The 21,013-nt window shown below is 38.1% G+C and overlaps 1 protein-coding gene across 1 annotated transcript in view; it reads right to left on the bottom strand.

Annotated features, from left to right (window-relative positions):
* KLF12 (Kruppel-like factor 12) overlaps positions 1 to 21,013 on the bottom strand; it is a 507,200-nt gene that overhangs the window by 93,305 nt on the left and 392,882 nt on the right. The window contains exon 6 of the mRNA XM_011972015.1: positions 8,591 to 8,653. Within this exon, the coding sequence (XP_011827405.1) occupies positions 8,591 to 8,653 (63 nt within the window). The remainder of the gene's footprint in view (positions 1 to 8,590; positions 8,654 to 21,013) is intronic.

Raw genomic sequence — 21,013 nt, 5'->3', positions numbered from 1 at the left:
AAATATGTGATCCCAAGTAGGGTTTCAGAGAAATGAAGGTTCAAAGTGATTAAGATCAACACTCTTAGGTTTCAAGGAGAATGGTGTCTATTTTGACTAAACATCCTGCATACGTTTTGGCTACTCAATAACTAAGAGTATAAGACCAAAGAGAAAGGACCTAGTAACTAATGACAGAGTGCTTTCATTTTCTAAAATATAAGGCATTATGGCCTTGAAGGGAAAGTGTTAAAGCTTGTCATGGTAAAGCTACTACCCTTGTGAGAACTTTCAGGTAATTTAATGGTATGGCAAATTGATGGTTCTAATTTATGAAGAGCAGTCTTTCCCAACATTTTTTGGTACTAACACTTTTCCTTTGGGAAACTACTCCCACCTCATCTCATCTTTGTAGGACTGTAACCAAGGGCTGGGCACCTAACCCAGGACCAATCATACTCTAGCTTCCTCTATTGGGATTACTGAGGAGGTGACATAGAGGAGCTAGAGCTGACCCCTCCCAGGCCTGTACCTGCTGATTAAATCTTGCTTCCTGGACCCTGGGTGCTATCCTGGCTCCTGTGTTTCCTGAGGCCCAGCTCCTCTGCTTTTCTTTTGTCTCCATATAACCTACCTTATGTACTGAAAAATCCCCTTTTGCTTAAGGCAGTCAGATTCAGTTAGTTTTCATTACTTCCAACAAAAGAACCCCATCTATACAGCATACATTATTTAGGTGACGGATACTCTAAAAGCCCTGACTTCAACTCCACAATCTATGCATGTAACAAAATTATACTTGTATCTCATAAATTTATACAAAAAAAGAACTTCATCTGATAAAAGGGACTAAACTAAATGAATATTTAGACAGAGACAACGGCCACAAGTAGTCAGTGGATTTCAGCAGCGTCCTCAGCCCCCTAGCTATTGGTTAGCTGAGGGCTTATGTAAAATAGCTGTGATAAAACCTGTGTCATACTGAGTTGGTTTAAATCTTTTTTATAAATATGTTGCACGCTATCTATTGCTCTCTTAAAACTAATTAAAAGAAATATATATTATTAGGATACTGGTCTTACCTTAGGCAAATCTAGTGCTATGCCAAGAAATGTAATAAATAGCTAGTTTTACAGAAATTACTAAGAAAATTTATGAAAATCTGGTGGTCAACTGAGAAAAATTACATTGAGGTGATAATATGTTTGATTTTAAAATCGCTAGTTCACTGTCCATGTGTATACAGAGAAATCTCCATAGCTAGAAAGATGACATTGCAAATGTGACCAGCAGATGAAAACCAGAACAAAACTGCTGGCACATGCAGCATTCCTGCAGGGAACCCCTTAAGATTTATTATCCTGAGCAGTATTTCCAGCATATGCATGAACACATTCAGATTTTTGATTGGGTTCCAATTTTAGTCATTATTCTTTCAAATGCATATTTAGAAGACAGTCATGGTTTATAATTGATAGCCAATTTTTTTAGCCTAAATACATCCACTGAAAAATACTATGAAAGATGAGGAAAGGATGTGGCTTCATTCTTTATATATGAAATACAATCCTTCTTCCTTTTAAGTTGATATGTTAATTAAACATGACTGGTACTGGTGCTATCACAGATATATATATATATTTTCATATTGAGACACAGTCTTTTTTCTGTATTAGTCATTTATGACTCCCCACATTCCCTTCTTCATGTTTCATTATGACATGACCATTATTTTAAGTTTTAACTTTTCTTTTTTTTTTTTTAAGAGACAGGGGTTGGTCTTGTTGTGTTGCCTGGGCTGGTCTTGAACTCCAGGGCTCAAGGGATCCTCCTGCCTCTGTCTCTCAAGTTTCTGGGATTACAGGAACCAGCCTGCTGCACCCATCTATTTTAAAGTTCTACATCTGAACAACTTTAAAAGGGAGAGTTTTGGGATGGAGAATAACCCACATCACACAATTTAAACCCCTATAAGTAGTAGTAGTAGTTTAAGCAGCTTTGCTCGGGTAAATCATGATTTCAGACTGTGTGAATTTTAAATTTCCTCTGCTGTATAAAACCTCACCGTAAGAATAAAAATAGACAACAATAGACTACAAACCCCAGAATTACAAAGTTGTCTGAACAATATTGCCTGTTCATGCTATAATTAGCTAGTATGTCAGAGATGTTTTATTACATGATAGCACCACACCTGGGTACAGTGCTGGGAAGATACCAAGAATCAACAAAGAGTACAATGACATGTCTTATGAGTTCACATGTTAGGTTTCCAGTACAGTATTAAAATGGTTCTGAGCTGCAGGTTGATAAATTATTCCCGGGTTTTTAATATGAAGATGTCTCAGAAGTGGTAAACTTTATGGCCTCAGCAGGATCTTATAGCTTTAATTCTCCTATAATTAGGGAAATAATTACAGAAAATTATCTACTTTAATTTTTTTTTTCCTTATATCATCTTTACTGTTACTAAAGAAATGCTAGAGACAAAATCAGCTGATACCAGCAGGAATATAGCGACTACTTTTATCATGAATCTTTCTTGCTGAAATTCTGGGTGATAGAGAAGTTAAGAAACTATTAGGCCTAAGTTCTTTCATACGGTCACTTTGGAAGACAGAACATAAGTCTGAAGTATATGCAACTGACCCCAAGCTAAATTTGAGGAGGTGAAGTCATTAAAGAAATTAATAGGTAATACCACATTATAACAAAGAAAAGATGGGAATTTGGAGGGATTTAAAATGTAACATCACCCTGCAGGCACTTCTTTTTATTATAATTCAATACATATACAGAGAACTTGCAAGTAGGTTAACGATGACATCAACTATGGCCCATATTCCAAATCTCTTATCAAACTGTGGAGAGAGTATGCTTCCAAACCAAACCAAAGGTAACCTTCTGTGACTTATTTGCCAACATGCATGGCTTAAAAAGACCATGAAGGCGTTGCATTCTAGGAACTGGAATTTCCACATATTAAAGTCCATGCATAATATAATTTTTGCTCTGTAAGTCAAGAAGTAAGGCAGTGAAATACTCTGGTAATTAAAATAACAAAATCAATATTATCTATAAATAATGAGCATGCAAGGATCTGCAAGATGATGAGTAAACATTTTGGCAGGGAGTAAGTGCCACATACTGGTGTGAGGAGCAATGTCTTCATTAAGCTTCTCCTGTTTCTCCTTGTTCTCCCATCCCATCAATCTAATGGGAATTTCCCAGGCAAAAGCTTTCTGCTTAGCTTGTAATGAATTAAACATTCACATTTCTCTTGCTCTCCGCACAGGTGGACAACTGCCACGTCATGGAAAGACTACCGGATAGGCATGCAGAGGCCTGGATGAACAGGCACAGAGAAGCTTGGATTGATGCCTGGGTTTGGCATGTAACATTTTTGTCTTGGGGCCTATATTTGTAAGGTAAGGAGGTTGAACTGCACTTGATGATGCTTGCATTTCCTTTATAGCCTTGAAGTTGGTAATTTGGAAATGCTCTGTCCCTCCTCAAAAGGCTGTTCTACATTAGATTTCTGAGAGATTTCCAATATCAACAACTTCAGTGCCTTCCTTTGTTAAGGAAAAAGGTTTAAGCAAGAAAGAATGTTCTTATTTTTATGACAAAACTCTCCTAGTTATATCCCTCAAAAAGATTCCATGAAGTCATGTCTAACATTTGTAACTGTATGAATATAAATATTTAAGTTCACTGTAGCACCATAGATCCACACTAAAACATTAAAGTGTGAAACGGCTCTTCCTGCCCTCCACAAAAATTTGTGACACAGAACTTTTTCACACCCAAATGTGAAATATGATTCACACCCAGAATGCATCATAATTTGCATAGAGACTTCATTAACACTGGAGCATTTTTGTGTATATAGCTACATAAAATCTTAGGCACATCAGTGATAAATAAATAATAATTGAGACTGGTAGTGGCAGCATCTAATTGGTTAGAGAAAACTACAAAATTACTTCAATTTTACTAACGACAATTCCTACATATATAGTTTTTTCAGAGAGTCTCGCTCTGTTGCCCAGGCTAGAATGCGGTGGCACAATATACCTCACTGTAGCCTTGAATTCCTGGGCTTAAGGTTCCTGCCTCGGCCTCCTGAGTAGCTAGGACTATAGATGCATACCTCACGCCTGGCTTATTTTAAAAAGTAAATAAAAAATAGTGAGCTGGAGTCTCACTATGTTGCTTGGCTGGTCTGAAACTCCTGGGCTCAGGTGATTCTTTAGCTTCAGTCTCCCAAAGTGCTGGGATCACAGGTGTGAGCCACCATATTTGGCCAATGATTACAATTAATAATGCTTTATTTCCTATGTTATCATATAAATGGCCCATAAAGTTTGCATTATGTGACTCCCACTACCACTGTTACATAACAGCCCTTGATACACGTTTTAGGTACACAGCACAATCACTACCATCACCATTATCAAGCAACGACACATGTCCAAGTCCTTTAAAACCTTAAAAATGGAGCAGGATAGAGTGAGAAGTGGAGAGGAAAAAAGCAAGTGATGAGCATATATAAATGTGCACGTCTTTAGAATACGAACATGGATTCTGGAAATTTCTGGAGCCTTAAGTCAACTTCAATAATTGGTTCACAGATATTTCCCACTAAACACCACCCTGTCCTATGCCAGCCTGCACAGACATAGCAAAATGTAGCTTACAGATTTCTGTCATGTCTTTAGGAATAAAACAGCTGAATATGACCTGGAAACAGTTGCTGTCCTGTGGGTTTGATACCAGGATATAATCGTTTCAATTAAAAAGAACTGCCAAGAAGAAAAATGTATCTTCACATTCAACTCTCTAATAAGGAGTTTTCCACATTTGCCTCAAATGCAGAAAAATAGTTTTTTTCTGGCATTATCGTATGCAAAAAAGAGTGGCAAATATTCTAAAAATGGTTTATAACATGAAGGGTAGTAGAATATGCCACTTAAAAATTTGCCACTTCGGCATAAGAATTATTATGAGGTACAGGCAATGAAAAAGGAGGAGACACAAGAAAAAGTCTCTGCTCTCCCTCTTTCTACCAGGAAGGGCAAGGCAATCACTGGAGACAACTCTCCTATATCAGCCCAGAGACGGCATCAGAGGAATCTGCACAACACATCTCACTATCCCTATCTTCCATTAGTTTCTCCCATATATTTACCTTCCTACGATTTTACCCCCTGGAAGCTCAAAATCCTTTTCTTTTGTCTTTTTCACTTCTCTAAAAAACTTTTTTTTTTTTTTTGGGTTAAGATGCTATACAAGTCCAAGCTCTAACCAACTCTCTGGGTTACTCATTCCCATGCGCATGTAAATACACATGTTAATAAACTTCTGTTCATTTTTCTTTGCTAATCTGTCTTTTACCAGTCTAATTTACACAGGGCCCCAGCCAATAACCTAAGATGGGTAGAAGGAAAAGAGGTTTTTACTTCCCTCCCATCGTCATTGGAGAAAGGCAGGCATGCTCGCCTCCATTTAGGGCCAATGGTGAAGGAAAGAGGAGTGGTTTGATGAAATAGAGAATGAAATTCACATGGCTGAACCCCAAAGGCTTCATCAGTCTTCAAATCAGTAAATATTCCTAGTGCATGGTGGTACTGAGGGGACAAACTTTCTGATGAACAGAGTTTATGTCTGGCCTGGCTTGCTACCTTTAATTAATTCAATAGTAAGTGAGTTGTACAATGATCTGGTATTTGTTATTGGGGTGCTAATATACTCTGCATGAAGTTCTTATTGCCATTCTTTAATCCCTTGGAGTTAGACAGTTATAGCAAGCCTGGCTCCACTCCAACATATGTTGCTGGACCTCTTAGGCCCTGGCACTCTCATCTCCTCCCTGGGTATGTGCAATATTACCATACTTTCAATTCCAGTGGATTTTGTTTGCCTTATACAGATAATCATTTTCTTCACCTTCAGGGGAAATGTTCCCACATGAATGAGGCCAGCGGATGCCACCTCTCATAACAATATTATGCAGAAAACACTAGTTAAAAGCTTAAATGACCTTAACTCGATAATAAACACTGGCTTGGGAGCTCAACAACAGCCATAGGCTTTCCCAACCTACTGATTTTCATACCTTACCTATACATACCTTAATAGTGTTAAGTTGGAGGCTTTTCTTCTTTTCCTGAACTTTAATTACTTATTTGATGAACACAATTTTTTAACTGATTGGGGTATTTGCTAAGTTACCTTCACAAAAATCACTGTTTCTCCTTCTTAAATACAGTGTTTCCAGGTTGAACCCAAGCCACAGCCCAGTTAGTGTTGAACTTGACATCTAATCCTACAAATTACCCAGCTGATAGATGGGGGAGAGCGACTATCACTTTCCCTTCGTCTTCATTGCCAACATGAGTCTTTAAACTTTCTGAATTTTCAGGGCCAGTATTTCACAAAGAAATAATAAGTGTTTATCACTTTACCAGAAGTAGAGGCTGGGTGATTCATGGGGCTTCTTCCTAACCAGGTGATTTATTTCCATATACTAGACTCACAGTATTTACCTAAGGAAGATTCAAGATAGTATATATCGTAGAAATCTTAGCTAGCTCATGACCAAATAAAGTACACGTATTAAATCCATGTATGCTCCTACTAGAGTCAATTTGGAAATATCTCCAGGTCCTTCTATGCATGCATCAATCTATAAAGGAAACTTACTAGCTCAACCCTGCTTTTCTTACTAATTCTAGGTCTTTGCTCAAAAGCTTTCTTCTTTGGGATGGATTTTCTGACAGTCTTGTTCCTTCCTTTATATTTCACCCCCTCCCGAGTATGAACTCTCAAATTCATCTTAAATAAAGCCACTAACTTCTCCTTCTAAACATTATATTATAAATATATCTCCTTAGAGCATTACCCATATTGTATATTATGTGCTTGTGTGATATCGTATATGTGTCTGTGTATGTGACATTATACACACACACACACACACACACCTGCCCTGCAAGACAGGTAGGCTCTTGAGGATAGAAACCATGTTTTATTTATCTTTCTAATCTAGTGCTTCTTACAGTGCCTGGAACTGTAAATAAATGTTGCTGAATAAATAAAAGTTGAATTTTCTCAAGGCTAGTAGTAAACATCACTTTTGTTTTTCATGGATTACTTCTCTGGAGATACAAGTGGTTTACACTTACTAAACAAATAACATGCTATGAATTATGCAGGAACATCATTACTTCAATACTTCAGAGAGGAAAAGTCAAGAAAAGAAACTGTTACTTACTTCATGTTTTACACTTAGCCATTGAGAACCAAGTTGCGGAAACTGGATCTCATACCTGACAATTCTGTAGTCTACCCATTAGCTTGTGGTGTGCGAAGTCAACAACAGACTGGATTTCTCCCTTTCCTTTTACGTAATGACCATTATATTATTATCCCCTTAGCTTTTCAAGCTGGACAGGGGATAATATGCTTTAGCAATGGTAAGAAACCAGGAAGGATGTCCCGGCTCTAAGGCAAGGTATAAGCAAATGACTGTATCCTCTGTGCCCCATTTCCCCCTCTGTGAAAAAGAAAAGCACAATATTTAACAACATCACCAAGCTATTGTGAGAATTAATTAGATTTAATGGGGGAAGGGAGGTGAGCTGATTAGGCATGATTCAAATTCAAAGTGTCATTATTCTGTGTCTAAAAATAATCTTGATTTAGGAATAAAATTAATTTGGAAGCTCAATCTTTGGTAATCATCTTGCCATACTTAAAAAAAGGCATAGTTTTAATCAAAACCTCATTCTAACTATAATTCAATGAAGTAAAATGGAATTTCCATTCATCTTTGAAGTAATACAGCCATAGTTCATTTTTTTTGTTTTTTTAATTTTTCTTTTTTTTGCTTAACAATACATTGTGTTAAAAGGTTAATTTTGTGGAAAGGAGTAATATAACCAAATACACATATTGAGCCTACATTTTTGTTGTTGCTGTTTCACATGAAATATTTGTGAAACACTTTAAATCGCTTCTCTAAAGAATCAATAATCAATGTTTTCTGGTTGAAATAACTTTTCAGGTTGTTTCTGCAAAATTCCATCTATATTTTTGTTCAAGAACCATCAGTTAAAGAAGATCTTGGTACTCCCCAAATTAAAAAAAAAAAAAACAAAAAAACAAAAAATTCCTGGATATTTAAGGCTATGGCAAGGAAAAAAAATCACTGAGGTTGTAATCCCCAAAACCAGTGTAACAGATTCATTAACTGTGAAAATCTTTGTGAGAAGTTGAAGTTGGCATCTGAGAAATAGCTGGGACTACATATCTTAGGGAAAAAAGGAAACATTCTTTAAAACAGGTAAGAGTTTATAATCTTAGGAACTTTACGTCATATCTGTTTTAAAAAAAAGTTACACAGGGTTTTTGGTGAATGAAGAGTTTTGGCTGGAAAGGAACTCTATCTATATTTATTTCGAACTGTCCAGAGGAAAGGAAGACCACATAGTCCAGTTAGCAGGAATGCACTCTGTATAGAGAAGTAGGAATTCTCTTAATTTTAACATAAGCCCTATTAAAATTTCCCGTAAGACCTACAAATTCTCATATTAGACTGTATACTCACCAAGGAAACTTTTGATTATTCATTCGATTTCCCCGGACCCTTGATACTGGGGACGGATGTACCCTGAAGACAGATGAGAATAATCCAGTTATTGAAAAAGCATATTCCCAATTGCAAATTTAAAAAATGGCATCTGTTTTATAAATAATCTCTTTTAGAATTGCTTAATACAAAATCCCCAGAACTTGATCCACTCTTAGTAAATGATGCAATTAAATTCCTATGCCTGCAAATCTGTGGTCCTTTTTTCCTTCTTAACCACTCTCAAGACAACAGGTCTGTCACAATGTTCGCTCTGAAGACTCCCAGAGGCAGGACTGATGCACTCATTCAGTCCAACAAAAGTTACTGAATACCTAACCCTTGCCAGGTACAAGAGTGGGTAAAAGTTATCTAAGGTATGGTGCCTGGGTTCAGTAAGCCCTCTTTGTACCTATTCCCATGAGGGTGGGCACAAAGAGGCGTCTAAGTGCCCCCTCTTTCATTCTACCATATTTAAAACTCTAGGACGCAAGACAACGTCATTCAAATATGCTGCGACAGAATCTGCGGGCACCGGGGAGGAAGGAAGGGTGAACAGGTACTTCTAGGAGGAGTTCATTCTGGAAGTGATGCGCTACCACTGGGCTTTGAAGAAAGTAAAGTCAGTTCAAAATTTTAGCCAGATAAAGGAGAAGTGAAGAATATACTGCTTTCCAAGCTTCCAGGGTTGGACTCATCCACTGGAAATAGCTTAAAGCTTCCGGAAACTGCTGTTATCTTCCAATCAAAGCCTAGCTAGTAAACCTCCGCCTCTTTGTGGGTCACTAACTGGCAAAACAATAAGCCCTACTTCCGGCTGCCAGCTTCCTGTTATGGTCTATCTTTAGCCAGGATTTGTGAGATCTAAGCAGTCTTAGCTTATATTACCTTCACCCTTTATGCTTCATACATTGCTCTTATTTACAAGAAGAAAAATGGGGATTTAAAACTGGTCTTAAAGTCCAGTTTGTAAGAAACTCAGCTCTCTGTAGTTATTTAGTAAGTGAAAATCATTCCGAAACAGATAAAGAAGTTCCAGCCCCGCCTAAGGGCCAACTGCAGCCTTTCCCTAAACCCAGAGCCAGACTGCACTTTGCACTCGGAAGGCTTATTTCTTCCAACATCCCTTATTAACATTCTTTTCCTTACAGTGCTTCTCAATGGCTGCTGCAGCTGAGCTGCTCAGCACAGATTTTCTGCTCGGCATGGGGGAGGGGGTGTTAATTATGCAGAAAGATGGAGAGAGGCCAGACAGCCCCTCTGGTGAACTGTCTCATTCAAGCACGGCCCACTTCCTGCTGTTTTGCAGCTACAAGGATCACCTGTTGGTCTTGGCGTCCAGCCAAACTGGGGCCTAGTGGAAATGACAGACTCAGCTAGAAATGAAAGCCAGTTCATAATCCAGTATCCCAAATTGGACAAAGAGGGGGGAAATGCAATAAAAGTACATAAAAATTGTACGAAAGGTAGCAAGCGTAATTTTTTTCTTTTATTCTTTTACTTTCTTTGTCTGCTTGAAATACAATCCTTAAAATGGATATCTAAGCCAGAAAACTTCTCCCCGGTTAAAGCCCCCTGACCTAAGAGGAAGTGCAAGAAATTCTCCTGAACTTTCCCTATACCCTCACTGGGGTATCACAATCCTAACTATTTAAATAAAGTTTAATCAGCCCCAAATACTCACAGTTCTTTAATTTGTCCTCTATCCTTTAGACGTTTACTTTTTTTTATATTGTCCCCTCCTTAACCCTAGGAGTACAAAGAAACTACTTCATGAAACTTCCACTGGGTGAAGTTTAATGACAGAAGTATTCTCTTACTGATGCTGTTTATTGCATATATTAGTGAAGAAAAAGAGGGTCTGTTTAATACATAATTACAACATTCTCTAGGTATTTGTATCTTTTAGGAAAATTTCACTGATCCATAGATCAAATACTGTAAATGGAGAATTTCTATAATGGTTTAGCAGTCTCAGGAAAAGAATTCCTTAGGAAAGTCTTTGGAAAAGAAGTCCTGATTGTGTGTGTATGAACGAATAATTACAAGGTTTCCTAAATTAAAAAGGTAAATCAAGAAAGCTTTATTTTTGTCCTCAAAGGGAAGAAGTACACTGATAACTTGGCCCGTACTTCATCTGATAAAGTAAACCATAAGCCTTGCACTTCACCAACCCCCTAAATTTTATTTCTTCAAAAGGATATGGCATGTTTTTTTGAGCTCAGTCTTTAAACTGTGACACTTTTTGCCATCCTCTTTTGCCTTCTTTCCACATATAGAAGCCAGGCAGGTAGCAACGTCAAAATCTCAGTAGGAGAAACCACCACCTAATCTGCATGTCATGCATTATTCATGACCTCCTGATTCCTGCACCTGCATCTAGGCAGGAAGCTTGCAGGGAATGTTCATTATTCTTCCCTTAGCCTCACACAGGCTCGATTACTGCTAAGCCACTTTGTTCTGTAACTAAGGGTTTCAGGCCTTAGTACTAACTGCTGGATGTGGAAAGAAAAAACACCATGCTGAAGAAAAGGGCAATCTTGGTTGTTGTGTAACATGTATTGAATGTGCTCTTCTGAGACTGACAGTTTGTCAGGTGGAAATGCTCACATTTGGTGATTTACATTACATAGGGAACAGGGAAGCTATACCATTAGGGCCATGTGTACCAATTGTTCTATTTATATTCACTTACTCATCTGAAGCAGACAGCATGTTTATAATTTTACCCAGTGCAGAGCTTAATTTAGCTTTCTTGCTAAGCATATGAGAACTTTTTAGATGACTTAATACAAAAATGGCTCTTTCTTCTTTGGGTATAAGCACCAAAGAACCTAACCCTCAAAACCTTGCATCTTAATGACTACCATTTATAGCTAATCAAGAGAATACCATCACTCTGGTTTTCAGTGTTTTCATAAACCTACCTGAATGGCACCCCCTGGTGACTGAAGGTGGGACGAAACACCTTGATCCCCAACACAAATCATCAGCCACTTATTAATTGCTGGGGAAGGTTACTGGTCCCACTTTACGATCTGCACCACAGAAAAGCTGTGATAATGTAATGCAATCTTATCATCCCAAGTGGAATTAGGATGAAGTGGTTAAGAGTGAAAATTGTGTGATCAGCCTGCCTGACTGAATCCCAGCTTCACTGTTTACCAACTGTGTCATCTTTGGGCAAGTTACTTAACCTCTCTGTGCCTCAGTTTCCTCATCTGGGCAAATGGAGGTAATAATGGTGCCTATTACCTAGGGCTGCGACGTTTAAATCAGTTAACAGCTATAAAATCTTTAGAACGGTGCTCAGTACTTAGGAAGCAGTCAATACGTGTTAGCTATTATCACTAGCAGTGCTGATTAGACATGAAAGGATGGGAAGATAGAGGATAGAGTTGGACTATCCAGGTAATTCCAGGGGATTAAGATTACAAATCTGCTCTACAGAGCCTGCTGTCTTACCTACTATGCTTATACAACTTTACTAAAGATGAGGAAACAAACCAAGAAATAAACATGGACAGAGTAACACAAACCAAAAACTATGGCTTATAAGGTATGGCTTACTCTCAGGCAGCTCATTTTTCCGTTCTTTATTAGAAGATCTATCTTCTGTGTACTAAATTGCATAGTATTTAAGTTATGACCAATTGAAGAACAAGAGAGTAATCCTGGCAATGCAAATTTGCACCCGTTTACAGAGCCTTTACTATTTGCTTGACATTATGCTAAATAATTAAAACATAATATCTTAATTTATCCTGTCATTACTGTCCATATTTTACCTTTGAGAAAATAGGCTTAGAAGATTAGGTAACTTGCTGGGGTCACACAGGTAGTAAAGAGAGAAGTCAGGATTTAAACAAAGGTATGTCTGACCTGTCTGACATCATCCTACTCAGGACGATGTAAGATTATCATCTGATACTTATATATATCCCCTCCAGCCAGCCCAGAGGATGTAATAAGATGAATTAGCATCAGTGTCTTAAATAGGAAATTTTCCCTGTATTTAAGCCCAATTGAATATTTTATAATATAAGTAGATATAAAGTGGAAGGAATGGTTTTCTTGGACTAAATATGAAGCATGTGGGTACTTACAAGAAGTACAGTCATAATAATATACTTTATCTCTTTAACTGTTTATGAATGTTCCTTGTTATATTAGCACTGTATTTAAATACATAATGGACAACACATGTAAATTTTAGAGGGCAGAAATTAATTCTAGCTATATCCATGCTTCCTCACATTCCATTTTCTCTAGAATCCAATGTAGTTGGTGTCCACACCCCTCTGATGAAACCACCCTCATCACAGCCATCAATAGTCTCCATGTTTTCTAATCTGATGGGAATTTTCAGTCCTCAACTTCTCAAATTCTCAGCAGCCACTGACATAACTTATTACTTCATCTTTGAACAGCTTCTTTACTCAGCAGCCAAGACATTCTTCTGGCTTTCCTCCTTTGTTTCTCCTTTGCTTGAATCTCCTCCTCTCATTCTTTCAAACTCTAAATGTTGGCATGGGCTAGTTGCCACTTTCCTATGACCTTTCCTCTGCACTATTTAAACTCACTCTGTAGCTAAAAGAGGCTCCAACATAGCTACCTTCATGACCTTCCCACCCATATCATCCTGACTCCCAAATGTCTACCTTCAGCCTTAGATCTTCTCTGAAAACCAGACCCAGGATTCTTAATATCAACCTTGCTCTGAAAAAAAAAAAAAAAAGGTGTTCCTTCCGGTATCTTCTCAATTTCAAAAATGGCGGAATTATTCACTCAGTTGCTCAGGCCAAAAACCTTAGAATAACATGTGAGTCCACTTGTGCTCACACCCCATAAGTTAGAGAGGCTATTTCATACTGAGAAGAATGAGAATAAATGATTATTCCACAGACCAGTGAAATCTTTCTTATAGGACATCACTCATCTAGCAAGATATTTTATTTCAAGATTATAAGAAATTATTATGTACAAATATGTTCTTTTTCTAAATCCATTTAGGTTATATAATCATGAACCTATATTTTAATTAGGTTAATGATTAATTATCTATACATTGTAAAAAGCATTAAACATAATACATACTTTAACAACTCAGTTTACTACATTTGCTGAAGAAAAGATTAACCTAGAAATAATTCTACAATTACTAAATACCAGAATTTTCCTATGTAGAATTATATAAAAGACAATTTAAAAATATTTCTTGGTATTGCTTTCTTCTTATACTCAGTTATATATTGAATTCAAGTTCTCCTGATTATTCAGGTTACTCTAGATGTTATTTTAACATAAATACACTACCCATGACCAAATAAAAATATGAGTGTGACCAGTGTTTAAATTCAGTGGGCCCTTTTTATTCTCAGGTTTTCCTCAGGCCAGTGATTAAATGACTATTAGAAATGCCATATATTTTTTAAAGGTTCTCCACCTGCCTTTATACTAAAATTTCTCTCATGAAAAGCCATTTATGTTACTTTTAGAAAAGTAGGCTGAACTTAAATACTATATGCAATTAATATGTGAATTTTTTTTTTTTTGAGACTGAGTCTTGCTTTGTCACCCAGGCTGGAGTGCAGTGGCACCATCTTGGCTCACTGAAACCTCTGCCTCCCGGGCTCAAGCAATTCTCCTGCCTCAGCCTCCTGAGTAGCTGGGATTGCAGGCATGTGCTACCTGTAATGGCTAATTATTGTATTTTTAGTAGAGATGGGGTTTCACCATGTTGGCCAGGCTGGTCTCAAATTCCTGAACTCAAATGATCCTCCTGCCTCAGCCTCCTAAAGTGCTGGGATTACAGGCGTGAACCACCATGCCCAGCCAATATGTGAACTTTTTTTTTTTAACTGTTTACTATAACTCTTATTCTAATGCCATAGACACTGAAAGAGAGAAGTTAAACTGTGTTAAAAATATAACATTTTGAAGGAAACATTTATTTCTGATATACACCAAGAGAATGAGGAATTCTAAAAGGAGCATTTGGTGGGCAATTATAATGTATTAATTAATCCTGGCCCTATCTCCCATCATCCCCACTTGCTCTCTCTGGGGCAGTGACACTAGATGTTCTCCTCTCTCCTTGCTAAGCTGATTAGCTGATGCTCAACTGTAAGACGCCCTCCCTAACCTCCAGGTCTTGGTCAACTTGCTCTGAATTCTCATGGCACGGAGTACTTAGCATGGGTTAACTCAAGGTTATATTTGTTAGTATGTTTAGTTTATTTAACCTGTCTCCCCAACTAGACAGCATATTCCAAGGGACAAGGGAACTTTTCTCTTTTAGCTCACTGTCATATCTCCAGTACCTGGTACTAACGTAGGCACTCAATAAATAGCTGTTGTATGATTGGCCTGATTTTCCTACTAAACTACAACTTCCAGGATGGATGCAATGACCATATCGGTCTAAGAAACTATTGCATCCTCAGAGCTTAGCATAGTGCATTGTCCACATATAATAAACATGTGGCACAGACGCATAAACATTTGTTAAACAATGAGTATCGAAAAATATAAAAATGTTTTAGGTTTAGAAATTTGAGCAATCTCAGTGAATTACTTACTGAAAACCTCCAGAGCACCTAAAGCATCAATAATTGAAAATTATTAATTCAATCCAACAAACTTCACTCAACAGTTACTATGTGCAAGGTCTTGCATTGTAAGCAAAATAGGATCCCTGCCCTCAAGCAGCTTACAGTCCAGTTGAGATAAACAGGTAGTAACTATTACAAAATAGGATAGGAAAATTAGAAGAGATTTCAAATTTCATAAAAGTAAAAACGGGGTTAGAATGAATCCAAACTGTGAAATACCAGAGGTTTCCAGGAGGAAGAGACTTTTAGGCTAGGAAAAAAAGAATAGGTACAATTTTCAGAGGCAAAATTGAACAATGGTAGGAAAGCACTCCAAGAAGAGGAGCTAAGTTACTCATCTACGTATGAAAGTGAATTCAAGGTAGGAAGTGAATAATATGGCATGGCCAGAGGGGAAAGATTCTTGGAAGGATTTGCGGGAGATAAGCTTGATGTTAAGATGGGATTCAGATGCACATATCAATACATAAATGTCTAAGGAGTTGGGAACTGGGTCACAGAGCTGTGCAGCCATATCAGCCTTTCCTCTATTGCTCAGAGCCATATATACACCCTATCTTTTACTTAACCAACATTTATTGTACACCTATTACTCATTAATTCAAATATTAGTTGAATCTCTACTGTGCCAGGCATTGTTCTAAGTTCTCAAGTGTGTTCCAGGCTCCTACGTGCTATGAAGTGTGTTAGGGGAGAGGATACTACCAGGATTCAAACACAGTCCCCGACTTGAAGAAGCCAGCACTGCAAGTGAGCTTAGACAAATAATTGACCATGATGGTGCCATGTGATTAACAGCCACAGGGGCAGATAAACGGCCATGGGGCACCCGAATTAAGCTTTGGAATAAACATAGGAGTTTCCCTAGGACAATGAATGAGGTACACTTTAAAGGATACATTTCTCAGATGTGGAAAAGGAAAGGGGAATTCTGGAGATACAACAAAGCAACAAAGGGTGGAACCGTGTCCAACAGCAAAACCATAAATTGGTGTAGACAACTAGAGGAAAGGGTTTAGCAAGCCTGGAGGGGCAGGAGATTACAGGTGTTGTGTGTTGTGGTAAATGGTCAACTCAAACAGAATTAAAGGACAGCCACCAAAGAATTTTAAGATTGGAACTGGCACAATCAGATTTGTATACCAGAAAAATCACCTTGGCAGCAGTACAGAGGGTGGCCTGAGGGCAATGCAAGGCACAGGAGGCCATGGGAGGACACCTGCAATAATGTCACAAAGCAGGATTCAGATGGACATAGCGGGAATGACGGTGGGTCAGGGGAGGAATGTGAAGAGGATGGACACAGATTAGGCATTATCTGCAGGACCTGGTCTAAGTATATGTGAGGTGTGGGCAAGTGAGGCAGAAGTAAGGTAACAATTTTTGGATGACATCCAGGCTTCTGATGTGGGTATTCAAAGAAGCCAATACACGGAATAAAGGAGGAGGATCATGTTTCTGGATTAAAAAAGACTACAAGTTTCTAACTGTCAGATGCACATACATATCTGGGGTTCAGCAGAGAATTCTCAGAAGAGCCAGAGACCTGAGTATCCTTAGCATATAAATCATAGGTGAGCCCTGAGCTTCATGGAGGCAGTATTTAAGTGAGAAGACCACCAGACCAGGGCCAGGACCCCAGGGAACAGGACATCTTGATTGACTTTAAACCTCTCTTCCCACTCATACAGAGAATACCAGGGATCTCACCGGATGGGAGGTTGGAGTTTCATGACTCAGTTCAGTCTCATATGATCTCATGACCAACATCAGGACAGAAAAGAGAGTGTCTCCACCCTTTCTTTGATGTCAGAAAGGCAAAAAACAATCTGCTTTTCCTTCAGTGTTGCTTTGAGCAGTCATTAACACCAATATCAATTCTGTTAAACAACCCAGAAACCCAGGAGTTACCCTGGTCTGAAGTCTTTCCATATCCACCAACAGGGATGCCTATGACACTATCTCCATTCTATCTGTGTTCTGTTTCCACAGTTACCCACCTATTTTAACCCATTCCTCTTTTTTACCACCTCCCCTAATCCCTTGGCAGCACTATAGCATCGTGATATTTTTCAGCTCCACTGTCCCTTTAATGGCTTTCCATTGCTTTTGAAGTTGACCCAAATCTCAATACGGCCCGAATGCCTATTGGCCAGCACTCCCCTCTCCAAGCTTCACGATGCTACAACATCCCCTTCTGTTTCCTGTTTCTTGCTCTCAGCTCAGTATCTGTGCACATGCTAGTCCTTTTACTCACAGCCCCCCTTACCAGCCCCACCTAGTTTACTCCTATCCCTTGCTCAGCTCCTCAGTTCAAATGTCACTTCTCTCTCTCCAACTCACCAAACCGGATCATGTCTCCATCTTACAGATTCTCACCATTCCCTGCATTGCCCTTCACAGCACTTATAAGGCTTGTAATTATATGGAGAGTGATTATTTGATAAAAAGTAAGAAATATTTCTCCTTAGCTCACCACTTTATGCCTAGTACCAGGCCGCATGTCCAGTACAAAGTAGGCACACATTACATACTGCTCTATAAATAAAAAGAGATGATGAGAACTCACAATAGTAGCCTTATTTTTCCTAAAGATGTGTTGCTGCAATAATCTGAAAAAATAAATGTCAATATATGTGTGTGTATATATATACAAACTATATATGTAAACATTAAAAAGATAAAGTACAAAATATAAGAGAAGGTGAGTGAAAAATGATGTACCTTAAATAAAAGCTTTGGCCCTAGAGGAGATGTGGGTTCTTTGGACCTGCATCGGCCTACACCTGGAACCATCCCAACCCAGAATGTCATGGAAGATCCATCCGTCACTTCCTCACTGCCAGAGAAATTAGTGGACACAGTGGAAAAACTGGTGAAATCCAAATGAGGTCAGTAGTTTTGTTAATTGTTGAACCAACGATAATTTATTGGTGTGAGTAATTATACTATAAGGATGTAAGATATTAACATTAGAAAAACTGGGTTAAAGGTATGTGTGAGCTCTGTAATAATTTTGCAACTTTTATATTCTAAAGTTATTTCAAAATAATATAAGTTTCAAGTGCCAGGGCTTTGCTGGGATAATAATATAAGCAATACAGATCTATTAGAAATTATTTTTTCTACGTTTTATTTTGTGATATAGTTTTTCATTCAACAGTTATTATCAATAACACTCAACCTATACATGTTTACAAATATAAAGTATATGTGTGTGTGTCTGTGTGTGCATATACATGTACCTTCTCTCTTACTTTTTTTTTTTTTTTTTTAAGATGGAGTTTTGCTCTGTACCCCAGGCTGGAATACAATGGCATGATCTCGGCTCACTGCAACCTCTGCCTCCTGGGTTCAGGTGATTCTCCTGCTTCAGCCTCCTGAGTAGCTGGGATTACAGGTATGTGCCACCATGCTCGGCTAATTTTTGTATTTTCAGTAGAGACAGGCTTTCGCCATGTTGACCAGGCTGGCCTCAAACTCCTGACCTCAGGTGATCCACCCACCTCGGCCTCCCAAAGTGTTAGGATTATAGGCATGAGCCACTGTGCCTGGCCTATCACTCTTTTTTTAAAGTAAAAACTCATTAATCCCACCTTTAATGGTTTTTCGCATGAACTGAGTACAGAATTACTAATAAATGGAATGCTGAAGAGTGGTAGAAAGAAAAGAGTAAAAGAAAAAGAGACAAAGGCATTTTCAAAGGTTGATAAAATAATGCTATGGTAAGTTTTGGGGAAATTTAGATTATGTGTACAGAGAAATACAACCTATATCACGGAACTGACATTCATCTAGGTTACACAGATCCCAAATTTTACTTTGACCCGAGATATCCTGATAATTGCTTCGACTTTCCACTTTCCTTTTCATGGATATAAATATATATTATTTTTCACTGTTCAGTAAATGGTACATTAAGGTTCTAGTTCTTCATTACATGAACTGAAATAGTTTATTCAGTTGTTAGTGTGGATTGAGTTGGAGACATTTCATGAACTGGCAGACATTCTGACTGGTAGTTACTCTATTAGTCCCACTGGTAACACCATTTATTTGGTGAGCTCTGTTGAGAAAAAGTAATAAGTAGTCGAGGAATTACTTCAAATGCCTTTGCGATCTCTGGCTGCATTAATTTTAAGATGCCTCATTTAGGCTATAAAAAGAGGCAAAGTTAAAGTATGTAATACAGACATTTTGTCACCTCAAATTGGACCTATTACAATTTAGCATTCTCTCAAGAAGGTGTTATAGCTCACTAAACTGTATCATTTTTTCTTTGAATAGGACACATTTTACATCATTTGGTTCACAGGCATAATGCAAACGGCATAAACTAGCTTCTAAAGATGATAAGCCATCTCTAAGGAAAAAATATAGCTTACATTTCACTTTCAATAAAATTTCAAATGCTAGAAAACTTTCAATCTATTAATTAAATGTGACTATTATTATTTTAAATAATGTGTTAAAAAGAAATGGATTTATGTAGGTGTGTGTGTATTTAAGTCCCAATTTGTTTTTCTTTAAGTGGATACCAAATAAATCAAAAGGAACGCTGTCCAAGAGATGGATTCAGTACTGAATCACAGAGCAGTCTGATCCGTAAACAGCTGTAGTAGCAGTTTCCTCACTGCCAATACTGACAGCCAAGAATCCTGGAGAACTTCAAGGCAAAGAAGCCAGGACCTGACCTACCAGCTTATACTGAGACACTTTATTTCAGGAGTTGGCATCTGAGTGTAAGAGCTGCCAAACACATAAATCAGTACCCACAGGGCTAAAGGTACTTGTGGAGATTGGCAAGAAGCTTATAAAGTATCACATGCCAGCCCACCAATAGGATTGGACAAATAGCAATGCACCCACCATACAAGCACTTTCAAAATGCACTGGGACTCTCACATTTGATCAACATCATTTATACTGGTCACACTCAAATTCACCATTCTCCCCTCTGCCCTACTTCCAGCCATTGGTATTTGGTTTCCACTGCTTCATGTAGCACAAGCCAAAGTGGGTAGAGAGTCTACCCTGCAGAAACACATATTGGTTATTACTGTATTAACAAAATAGCCAAATTAAAGCCCATCTGGTTATTTTGGTTATTTTTGATATGAATCCCTACATCACTGTTCTGGTTGCTTATGAAGCACTCTACCATTGTGATTGAAAAAAAATACACGAACAGGAAGGAACTGATTAAAATGGATTAGGCATTCCCACATTAAATGCACCTGCCAGTCAATTTAGGTAATATTAAAGAAATCTAAGATACAGCCTCTGATCTTAAAAAAAGACAACAGTCCAATTGGGGAAGTATACAATAGTTTCAGAAAGGTTAAACAACAACAGTGTAAGATTAAGAACACCCAATTCTGCAAACAGAAGAATAGTTGGAAGGCAGCAGATAACTAAACAGTAAAGAAATCATGGAAATATGATTACTTCAAGAGGTCAGAGGAGAGAAAAATTTCTTCCAGTGAATGGTGTGAGATTTGGGCTGGGTCTCCTAAGATACAACTTTTGTGCAGGCATGGAGAGGCAGCCAGGTATATGAGTGAAGAAAGATGTACGTGCAAAAAGGAAGAGGGGACGATTGGTTGAGCGCATGACTACCTTAGTGGGAAGAAGGAGTTCATGCTAAGGGAGTACATCCCGGAAGGTAGAATGTCCTTGATGATGCAATCAATGTTCTGAGATTTTTCTCTCTTGAAAGTGGAAGATTTCACTTCAGATGAATTAATGTACAAGGTAGTGTCATATAAGAATTCAATGGTGGCTGGGC

This window comes from Mandrillus leucophaeus, unplaced genomic scaffold (assembly GCF_000951045.1).
Source record: "Mandrillus leucophaeus isolate KB7577 unplaced genomic scaffold, Mleu.le_1.0 Scaffold126, whole genome shotgun sequence".
Classification (NCBI taxonomy): domain Eukaryota; kingdom Metazoa; phylum Chordata; class Mammalia; order Primates; family Cercopithecidae; genus Mandrillus; species Mandrillus leucophaeus.
The sequence above is the reverse complement of the archived record's forward strand: the minus strand, read 5'-3'. Positions and strand labels throughout refer to the sequence as shown.